At 41.3% G+C, this 11,300-nt stretch overlaps 2 protein-coding genes across 10 annotated transcripts in view; one reads left to right on the forward strand and one right to left on the reverse strand.

The window, feature by feature from the left end:
• The window catches only part of terb1 (telomere repeat binding bouquet formation protein 1), a 21,528-nt gene extending 19,681 nt beyond the window's left edge, over nt 1-1,847 (reverse strand). For 6 of the 7 annotated variants that reach the window (XR_009788494.1, XM_061773088.1, XM_061773089.1 and 3 more), the window contains exons 1-2: nt 1,071-1,211; nt 54-164 (exon numbers count right to left, since the gene is read on the reverse strand). Coding sequence is in view for 6 of the 7 variants with exons in the window: in XM_061773088.1 (XP_061629072.1) it covers nt 54-164; nt 1,071-1,152 (193 nt within the window). In the remaining variant the exon portion in view is untranslated. Of the gene's footprint in view, nt 1-53; nt 165-1,070; nt 1,212-1,748 lie in introns of those variants that run through there. The other variant, XM_061773087.1, reaches the window with a different exon arrangement.
• Nucleotides 1-11,281, forward strand: part of pdp2 (putative pyruvate dehydrogenase phosphatase isoenzyme 2) — a 17,410-nt gene extending 6,129 nt beyond the window's left edge. Inside the window, exons 1-8 of one of the 3 annotated variants that reach the window (XM_061773092.1) lie at nt 2,364-2,488; nt 2,564-2,773; nt 3,625-3,744; nt 4,734-5,020; nt 5,209-5,314; nt 5,877-6,113; nt 7,266-7,565; nt 9,173-11,281. In XM_061773092.1, the coding sequence (XP_061629076.1) occupies nt 2,411-2,488; nt 2,564-2,773; nt 3,625-3,744; nt 4,734-5,020; nt 5,209-5,314; nt 5,877-6,113; nt 7,266-7,565; nt 9,173-9,424 (1,590 nt within the window). In that variant the 5' untranslated portion in view covers nt 2,364-2,410 and the 3' untranslated portion in view covers nt 9,425-11,281. Of the gene's footprint in view, nt 1-2,363; nt 2,489-2,563; nt 2,774-3,624; nt 3,745-4,733; nt 5,021-5,208; nt 5,315-5,876; nt 6,114-7,265; nt 7,566-9,172 lie in introns of those variants that run through there. The other 2 variants (XM_061773093.1, XM_061773094.1) reach the window with 2 other exon arrangements.
• The last annotated feature ends 19 nt before the right edge of the window (nt 11,282-11,300 follow it).

The raw sequence follows: 11,300 nt of genomic DNA on the forward strand, positions 1-11,300 counted from the left end.
AAAACAAGACAGAGCATATGTTTGTAAATGATCACATGATGTTTAATTCTTACCTTTCTTCTCACATATGGAGGTGATAGCGATGAGGGCTTGCTTTTGCAGATCCGGACAGTTCATTTGGAACTTCACACACTCCAACAGCAAACAGAGATCTGTCTTGATGGCTTACATCACAACCACCAGACAATAGCCAGACATAGATCAATACACACTACCTCTTAAAATGTTAGCACAGCCTAACCCCTTTGTTAATATAGACCAATGATTCCCAACCGTAGTGTGTTGTGAGAGATCATCGGGTGTGGCGTGGGAAATTAGCCCATCTCACTTATTGTTCAGAAAATTACCATTTACTGCATCTACTGTTCATCTATGCCAATGACTTTGTGACAGGCAAACCAATTAAATGTTTGTCCACTAGATAGCGGAGGGGAAAATTAACCAGTAGCTCAATCTGTTGCCATTCATACAAACAGAAGTCTTGTGTGCAGCTGAACAGACCCAGCTTTCTCCATCCATCCATCCATTTTCTGAGCTGCTTCTCCTCACTAGGGTCGCGGGCGTGCTGGAACCTATCCCAGCTGTCATCGGGCAGGAGGCGGGATACACCATGAACTGGTTGCCAGCCAATCGCAGGGCACATAGAAACAAACAACCATTCGCACTCACAGTCATGCCTATGGGCAATTTAGAGTCTCCAATTAATGCATGTTTTTGGGATGTGGGAGGAAACCGGAGTGCCCGGAGAAAACCCACGCAGGCACGGGGAGAACATGCAAACTCCACACAGGCGGGGCCGGGGATTGAACCCGGGTCCTCAGAACTGTGAGGCTGACGCTCTAACCAGTCGACCACCGTGCCGCCCCCGGCTTTCTCATTTACTACATTTAGGAGTAAATTGACCCAAGATCATCTTTTTACTGTTTTTAGTATACTGTATATAGTTTTTTTGTGACATTTTTGTTTGGTGGTGCACCCCGAGATTGTAAAATATGTGTCTTGATTCAGTACAGTTTGGGAAACATTGATAATTGTTCAAATATCACATTTAAATATTACATGTGACTCACTGTTGCGGTTGCTGGTGTAAATCACTGCATTATCCATGTTCTCTGGCGCTGTTTCAGTAGTTTCAACTTCCGTGTGATACATTGCTATAATTGTTGCCAGGAGTTAATTACGATAAAATCTAAAACGCATAACCTAAGCGTAATAAAGATTAACGTCGCTTAATATCCGAAAACGTGATCAATTCTCACTAAAATGTATGTGGACATCTCTACTCATGTCCCCTTCAACCACTGAAAGTATCAAAACGATAACCCCAGTATTATGGATTTTGTGCACGTTAAGCCTCAGTTTGAAATTTTTATGGGTTTAAGTGCACATGAGTAGTTGTCCACATACATTTTTTTGACAATTGATCGCAGTTTTGGACATTAAGTGATGTTAAGCACTTTAGACTGTCCCTTAATTACAGCTATGGGAAGTTACTTAACACTTATTTAATACAGACTAAACTGCCAATTTTATGACATTTATGACATTATACATTTATGACATTATACATTTATTTTAATAACATCACCAATGCTGACATTTAGCTAGTTTAATATCTAGTCTAAGATACTGGTAGCTCGTATCGAAAGCTAAACATTATTTGAACGTGTAAGAAATAAACAGGTCATTGTGTGAGCCTTCGATAGTTATTTCCAAATGTGGACTTGAAGTCGACTAAAAACGTTTACCTTAATTGTGTAAATGTTTTTGCTCAAGCTCAATTAACCTTAAACTAATAAATTGGGACTCCACTTGCGTCACCGGTGTACAGGAAAAAAGAAACATGGCGTCGCCGAAGCCCGCCAATGTATTTGAGCAAATTCATTTTTATTAATTTGAATTTATTTTGATACACTGTGATTTAGTCCAATATTCCCGTTATCGATTCTGCTGTTTTAGTACAAAACACTAAGATATATAAAATATTGTATTATTTGTTCATTATTACAAAATTCAACCATTCGCCGGAACATACGTCATAAATGGTGTCGACCTTAACGTCACCGGCGTGCCTATCTCCGTCCTCGGCATTCACACGCTAAAGTCGTATTAGCCGTCTTGTGTGTGTAATTTAAAACGTGTCAACTACAAGTTTACTTACGCCGTAGTTTGCGTTTCAAATAATGACGCTCTAGTTTGAGTTTCGAATAATAGGAAAGTCGCGATTACGCGGAACTAGCCGGCTATTACGCTAACGTTAGCTCGTGTTAGCAAAATAAACATGGTTTCGCCTTTCGTCGACTTTTGAAAAGCCCTCGTTCTGGTTGAGCGTCACTAACTTTATCCTCTTGTTCTTTGTACAGAAGCACACTACTATTACTACTTTCAAACAGCTTAAAAGTTAAAAGAAATGTTGAGGCGTTCGTACGCCCGAATCATTGAACGAGCATCAAGAAGAGGAGGCAGCAACTTCCCCAAAGCACCACAGGTTCCTGTTTCGTCTTTTTGACTCATTCAATGTCTACTCTTTAGTTTTAACGAACACTGTTTTCTTTCTTCTCAGAATCGCCCCCTCGCATTGTTGCCCAAGGCAGCGCACTCGCATCGTCACTCATCATCCTGCTGGGATCTGTCGTCCAGAAGAAGCGAGCATAAGTTGTGCACGGGGGTCACGTTGAGAACTCGAAGTGGGCGGCACCTGTCAACACATCAGGATTTTGACTTTCAGCTCAGCCGAGTGCAGATCGACAGCATTCTGCGAGCAAATGAGCAGGTAATGACAATGTGGCACACTTAGGGTGAACTCTATTTGGACAGTGGCGCTCAGTTACCGCCTAGAGGTGTTTTTCATACAAATATTTCCTATAATTATGATTTAACTACTCCATTAGAGGTGGTTAAAGCTATATGGCGTGTTCCGACTTACAAATTTGCTGTAACTGCTAGTGTTTGGTCGATTGATACTGATATTTTGATAGTCCGATGCCAGTCTTCCATCCTGGACTCCATTTTGATCACACTGTGGAGGGGTATGAATTTAACAACATGTCACAAGTGCAGATCTGGACTAGATTTAGGTTTTTTTTAAATTATTTTTTAAAAATTATGTCATTCAAGAAACACAAACAAAATGGTGTCAACTTAGCTCACAATATAAAATAAATAGAATACTAGGAACATAAGGAACAAAACAAGTATAAATAAATAAAAGAATGAACTGACCAAGTGATTACATTGCATCGACTAGTTTCGTGATAATACTTATGTGTTTATGAACAACCTACAGTAACAGTTTAAAATGACAGATAAATTGTCAATCTTCTAGTATTTTGATATCGGTGATACCAGCCTCTATTTTATTTGATAACATATGAGTAAGGAAATTTGTGGTGTCACCCATCACTAGTGAATAGAATATTTTTGTGAGTCCCTCTCAAAGCCGAAAGTCTACACTTCAATCCTCTATTGACTTTATCAAATTCAAATCCATTGTGGTGGCATAAAAAGGGCATAAAAACATTGTCATAGTCCAAATACTTCAGGACCTGACTGTACTGATGCATTTTATTGCCCTCATGATGCTGGAAAAAGTACTCTTAAATTGCAGGATTTTTACTGTTACAGAGTGTGAGCGTGCCAGCGTTTGATGGACGGGGGCGTAGCCTGGTGCGAAAGTTTGAGAGCAACCACTTAGCCGCCAACACCCCCAATGAAGACCGGCGTAGCGCAGCCTCCTGTTTGCAGGTATCCAGGCTTTCCGTGTGAATTCCCTCTGTGACCTCCTGTTGTCTTCTCAAGCCGTAGAGATACAGACGCAAGCTTCAGGTCGCTTTATCGAAATTGGACCTGTTTTGACATTTGAAAGCGTCAAGTCGCTTTATTAATCTAAATTGGCCATTTTTTTGACATTTGAAAGCAATAAAAATACCCTAAATGTCATTATTTTACCCTAAAATTTGATGACGCTTCCTAAAGCGACCCAAATTACAAAAAAAAATTAAATATTTTAAAACGTCATTCTTTTTTACAGGTGCTACAAAGTTTTTGTACACTGTGGCCGTTGCAGGTCATACTTGCCCCATGTCTACTAAAATGGATTTTTAGGTTTACCATGTGTTTTTTGTGACATTGGTAACAGTGTTCAACAGGTAGCTTAAGACAGTCCTGAGAACTGTCTTTGTCTCCACCACATTTGCAGAAACAGCCTCCTGTTGGTATTTGAAGGCTCATGGGGGAATCTCGAAAAAGGGTAATCATCCATTTATTAATGTCAGACATGCTAGTACTACATTGTGAAAAGATCTGGAGTTCATTTGTTATGACGTCGCCATTTATTATCAGCCTCTTGGCCTGTGTCAAAATTGAGCCGGAACATACAACTGTATGTGTGCACTGAAAATGAACAGTGTCTCAGGGTTAATTGGCTATTAACTCTGTGTCTCGGCTTAACTAATTGTTGAACATAAACATAAGGAGTTTACATTGCAGGAATTGAACAGGTTTAACATTTACGATTGTTGCTGCGACCGTTGTCCATGTAGTTCAGGTAGAAGAAAAAAGTCCCACTTAACACACACCACAGGATTTTCACGCAGGATAATCTTTTTGAGACATCAGAGACTTGTACAATTGCTGACTTTAATCTATAAAGGGAAGACATTTTGGTCAAATGTATCCTGATAGTCGGTATGCGTGTACATCGCTTGAGTTGAAATGTGAATGCCTCTCGCCAGGCTAAAGGCACGCTCTTCGGCGTGTTTGATGGCCACGGTGGCTGGGCGTGCGCGCAGGCCGTCAGCGAGCGCCTGCTGTACTACATCACTGTCGCTATGATGCCTAAGCGCAGCCTGGAGGAGCTGGAGAATTGTGTGGAGCACGGCAGGCCGGCCCCACCCGTCTTGCAGTGGTATAAGCACCGCACCGACTTTAATTACCGCGACTCTGCTTCACTCTACGCCCACCACCTCAGAGTTTTCTGGCAGGAGCTGCTGGACAGCCAGGAACACGGGGAGGGCATGTGGTATGTGCTAATCGTCTCCCTGCTTTACAAACACAAATAGATGACAAAAATGGAATTGATTTATCGAGAGATAGCGATACAGTAGATAGAGTAGGTACATAGCTACAGATATGTAACTAGATGGACAGACAGACATGACCTTGTGTATATACTGTACATATACATAGGTATTATCTTTTATCACCCAGCCCTTCGGATGCCATGCATTACGCCTTCAAGCGACTGGATGCCGACATCTCCTTAGAGGCTCAAGTTCCTCTGTCCAATGACCTGATGAAGACCACAGCCATCCAGGTATCATCGCAAACATTTTCTTTGCTGTGTTTTTGTTGCTTGCGGGGGGCAAAGTAGGGTCCGTGGGTCACATACGGCATGCACCGTTCTTTATTACTGCCCAAAGAGCATTTACATCAGGGTACCCAAACACAAATCCTAAAGTACCGCAACTAAAATTGTCAATGACTCAAAGGTTTGTTTATCGAGGTCAGTCAGGTCCCATCAACAATACTGTATGGTTCAAACCAAAATTAATCTTTTAAATTGATACAGCAAATGACAGCATACGACATATACTAAAATTATTATTATTTTTTTCAAATTTTGTTCTTTCACACTTTGCGATCGATCAGCGGCAATAACATTACATAGAACACGAATAACACATTCTGATGCAGCAAGTAATGGCTATTGCAAACAAGGACCATCCAATAGTTGTGTGTCACTACTCACTTTGTCATTGACGCACACAGCCGACCGAAATTAATAATCAGACACACTTCACTATTCGCTACCGGACTGAGTCTCTTACACAGGCTAATGTTTGATTTACATACTGTCCGTGTGATTCTGTTTCCAGGTTGCCTTCGCCGGGTCAACAGCCTGCGTGGCTCACATCGGCCCGGAGGGCATCCACGTGGCGAACGCCGGTGACTCCAGAGCGGTGTTGGGTGTACAGGAGGCCGATGGCTCTTGGACCGCAGTGCCCCTCTCTCAGGACCACAACTGCTGCAACCGGGCTGAGCTAAGGCGCGTCAGGGCCCAGCACCCGCCCTCAGAAAGGCGGACTGTGGTCACAGATGACAGACTTTTAGGGGTGAGAGAGGTAGTGCTTCCAAGCACTCCAATAAGTCAAATTAGGGGTGGGTAATAAATGGATTTTTTTCGATTCATTATTTTACTTATCAGGACAATTTCTTTTAAAAATTTATTTTGTCAGCTGCTTCTGGAGTCAAAGCACGTCCCCGCTGACATGCACTGCTTAAACTAACAACAGAGAGGAGCTACATACAGTTCAAAGTAATAGCAATCCAACAGAAAAATGCGGACTGCTATCTTTTTGAACAGCCCGATATTCATTTTCTTCATTTTCATTTGAAATAGAATCTGCAGTTTTCCCAATGCATGGATATAAAAAAAAATGCAGTATTAGGATTTTGAGCATAAATTACATTTTCAAACACTGATATTATGAACACAACTGCAGTTTCCAAAAGTAGTCAGTTGCCAAATGATCATGATTTGGTCTAGTGACGCTCGACCACGAGCGTCTCGCGACAATAGTGTTCTCCTTGCTCTATGGCGGTTCATCGTGTACGCCCCCTGCTATTTTTGCAATCTTTTTTTATCGTTTTTTACAGTATACTTATTTACTGTAATGCCCTCACGTGTGGTGAATGACAGCCAGTCAGCAATGGTTTAGCCGTTTATTGAACCCAAGCAGACCACTCGCGCTCATGCTTACACTCAAACGCAGACTCACCGACATCCCATGCCACCCCTCTTAAAGGCACATACACGCATGTACTGACAAGATAATCGGTACAGTATTTTCTATACATTTTGTGCTTGTATTTTTGTGTTCAAATACATTTTTAATGTGTTAAAGTGTTTTAATACATTTAAGTGTGTTTAAAGCACAAGACAGTGCCCATTTCCACATTGCAAAAGCAGTAATTTATCAACTTGTTGAAAACGTTTGACCTGAGGGATGTGCTTCCTTTTTTTTTTTTTTTTTCCCCAAAAGGTTGGTATCAGGAGAAATAAACCAAATTCCATAAGGTGAAAATAGACAAAAGGAAAGCTTGTTTTGAGTAATGTAATTGTCATTTGCTTTTTCTATAAGTGAAGGGGGGAAAAGCTATTGAAATCTGCTTTTTATGAGGAAAAAAATCTGAGATTCTATTTTTAGTCTATCTCCCATCCCTGAGTAAAAATGTTTTTTAAATGGTTTAATTTGCATCATCAGGTTTTGATGCCCTCTCGAGCATTTGGTGACGTGAGGTTCAAGTGGAGCCACGAGTTGCAGCGGAGCATTTTGGCTAGCCTGGAGTCCAGCGTGGACCCGGACTCGCTCAACCTGTATCACTACACCCTGCCCAACTACCTGACGCCGCCCTACCTGGACGCGGCTCCGGAGGTGACGTACCGCAAAGTGAGGCCGCAGGACCGCTTCCTGATCCTCGGCACTGATGGGCTGTGGGATGAGCTGAGGAGCCAGGAGGCCGTACGGCTCGTCGGCGAGCACCTGAGCGGCATTCACCTGCAGGTATGCATGCTCAAGAAGAGAGAACAAACTTTACGGTCATTGTATAAGAATACAACAAAAACTTAGTAGGATCTCTAAGATAGTAGCTAAAAATCACATTAAAAGGTTAGTTAGTTAGCTAGCTAAATCAATAAATAAAGTGTAGTTTCTTTAGAGCCATGCGGAAGAAGCTACTCCTCACTGTTGGTGCGGGTTCTCATGAGTTTTCATGACAATGTCTACCAGAGACTGAGATTAGAAGTCAGAGGAATTTGAAGCTTGTGACCCCATTCCACTTTTTCCCCATTGAGGTACAGTCTTGATTGTGGTGTGATTTTCGACTGCCGAAAGTCACTTCTTTAGTCTTACTGGTGTTGAGGTTGAGGTGGTTATCACTGCACCAGTCTGTCAGTGCTTGGACCTCCTCCCTGTATGGTGCCTCGTTATTGTTGGTGATTAGCCCCGCAATGGTTTTATCATTCTCAAACTTGATAAGGTGTTGTAACTGAGAGTGGTGTGTACAATGTTTACAAACCTGGACGTAGAACACACCCCTGTGGAACACCTTTGTTGAGGATGACTGTGGAGGATGTGGAGGTGCTCATCCTGACATGCTGGGGTCTGTTAGTCAGTTAGTTAGCCATACACCAGGGTACAGCTGTGCAATGTAACAATATACAGTGGTGCCTTGAGTTATGAGTTAAATTTGTTCCTTGGCCACGGTCATAACTGTAAACGCACATATCTCAAATAATCCTTCCCCTTGAAATGAATGGAAATGCTGAAAAAGAAACATTTATCCATCCATCCATTTTCTGAGCCGCTTATCCTCACAAGGGTCGCGGGAGTGCTGGAGGCAATCCCAGCTATCATCGGGCAGGAGGCGGGGTACACGCTGAACTGGTTGCCAGCCAATCGCAGGGCACACATAAACAAACAACCATACGCACTCACATTCACACCTATGGGGCAATTTAGAGTCTTCAATTAACCTCGCATGCATGTTTTTGGGATGTGGGAGGAAACCGGAGTGCCCGGAGAAAACCACGCAGGCATGGGGAGAACATGCAAACTCCACAGAGGCAGGGCCGGCCGGGGATTGAACCCCGGGAAAAAAGAAACAACCAAATATTTTGTTTCTTTATGCGCTAAGTAGCAATCTATAATATTATACATTAAAAAAACATACTAATAGCATAATGAAGTGGAATTAAAAATAAAAAAAATTCTCGTTCAATTCAATGCACGCTGTGCTGCTCATTCTGGTTTGTGCCTTGGCCACCTGGGGGCAGTATAAATGACAATTCATACTTTATACTTACTTCCCTGCCCATATGCAGCAGATATATATTATATTCCAGCAGCCTGTGTCCTGCCTAGAAATCAAGGTGACTAAAACATGAATTGTACGGGTTTTAGAAGTGAGCTCCATTTTTTTTTCCATGCAACATTGAAGCTCCCTTATAAAACTTAATTTTCTCTATCAGCAGCTTGTTTAATCAGCAAAATGGTCAGTCCTGAAATAATTCTGCGTCTCTGCTTTCAAGCATGATAGTCAATGACACCTCCTTTGTTTCAACAACAGAACACAAAACTCCCTAAAGCTCTCTCATGGTTTCATCCTGCAGTCTCCCGTCTCTCAGTCGGAGCGTCAGCTGAAGCTGGGCCAAATGCACCAGCTCCTCCTCAAGCGTCAGGCTCGCGCCATGCCAGCCTCGGACGACAACGCCGCCACGCACCTCATTCGGCACGCCCTGGGCACCGGTGAGTACGGCGAGCTGTGCCACGAGAGGCTGGCGTCCATGCTGGCCCTGCCACAGGACCTGGCTCGCATGTACCGCGATGACATCACGACCATCGTGGTGTATCTGAACACGTGATTGATTGACTCACTGTGAATGGCTTGATGTTTTAAACCCAAAACAACACTTGTCACATGATTTCTCATATTTGTTCCACGAAATTGTATTAATTTATGCCCAGAAGTCTGTTCTCTTGATTTCATTGCGTTTCTTCCGGTATGTGTCCGTTGATGTTTTTTTTTTTTTTTTTTTTGGTCCAATCATATTTCACCCTCTGATTCATTCCAAAATTGGCGGACAATTTAGGTAGCAACGTTTCTAAAATATGATCGCTTATTTAATTAAATTTTTGTTTTTCGGAAAAACGGGTAATAAAATGTCATAGAATAAAAAATAATAATAATTCCTGCGCAATAATCAATGGTACATAAAATAAAAAAATATTGCTGAATAAATCTTGACAATTAAAGTTGCATTTTATGTGACAATTTTTTTTTTTTTTAGTATTACTCTAATTGCGGTGACAGGGTTACAAATCCATGCTAATGTCAAAGGGGTTTTGCTCAAGAGTACATGCTAGCTGGTGTGCAAAGTGGTCAAGAACAAATTTAGCTTAAAGAAGAAAAACTTTGTAATTTTCGGATTAGTTACAAAACAGGGTTGCATTGGTTTGAGTGACACAATTCATTGTGTCTGAATATATTGGAAAAACAAATTAAAATGTGAAGAGATCAGAGCAATTAGCTTGATGATGTCATTTCTGCAGTCATGTACCTCACTTTTTTCTCTTCCTCTACTGTAGATTGCTGATGAAGTCTTCGTAACAGGGTTGTGTGTTTGTTGAGAGACACAATTTAAGACCTTATTACGTTACAATTTAAATGTGTGTGATACAACTAAATATTTTAACAAACTTAAGAACGATATATCAACAAAATCATACCAAAAATGCTGAGGTAGCAAATGCGCGGCCCACCACTGGTATTTAGAGTTTACAGGCTTTTGTTTGGAAATTTGCAGAGCCCTTAAGTATCAGATTGTATCATATCAGGTCAAACACATAATGTGAAGAAGTCGTTAGATTACATTTTAGAAATGCACATTCAATTATTTTTGTCTTTTTAGGGCATTTTTTTCTGTCATATGTTGAGAATAACACACACATTGTTCGTTTTTAATCACTATTGCCTGTATTTTTGGGGGGTGACAAACAACTAGTTTTCAACGCAGGCCAAATCATAGTTATGGATGCCCTTGGGGACTTGGTTATAACACTAAAACCACATTAATCTACTTTGGTTAGGGCTGTAACTGTGGGCCTTGTACCTTTTTATTTTGAGCTCATGGTTTGGTTCTACAGAAAGGGAGCAAAAAGTAAAACAAACTGCTTATGTTTTGTGTAAACAGGGACAGATTTAAAGTGAAGCATGAACAGTGTCACTCTTCTCTCCTTCGAAAAGTGCAGCATTAAAAGTTCATTACCTTTTTAGAAGATGAAGGGTGACAAGTGCAACAGTTTAAACAGCCTGAAGGATTGTGCTACATAAATAATACGGGCTTTGACGCCATTTGGAGAGGCTGTTTAGATGCCACTGGAGGTTGCATTTGTACAGTGCTAGTTTGAAAAATTATATACAAATCATTAGGCTAACCTTGACATCTGCTTTCCAGAAGATAAGCTGCACTGTGTTTGTTTACGGAGCAGGTGTGCGACAGTTGCACTTTCTGTCCCTAACCTCGTGGACACATCAGATTACATGATTGATTATATTTGATGAGAATCTTTTTTATGGTGGAGTACTTTGACATCTGTTCTGTAGACAATCGATGTGTTACTGTTGAATTCAATGCTGTTGAATGTTAACATACTCTCTTTGTCACTATGATTTTTCACTAAATAAAGGGAAGAATAAAAGACGTATATACGATAATCTATCGATGAGTTGCGTGCTGA

This window comes from Phyllopteryx taeniolatus, chromosome 5 (assembly GCF_024500385.1).
Source record: "Phyllopteryx taeniolatus isolate TA_2022b chromosome 5, UOR_Ptae_1.2, whole genome shotgun sequence".
Classification (NCBI taxonomy): Eukaryota; Metazoa; Chordata; class Actinopteri; order Syngnathiformes; family Syngnathidae; genus Phyllopteryx; species Phyllopteryx taeniolatus.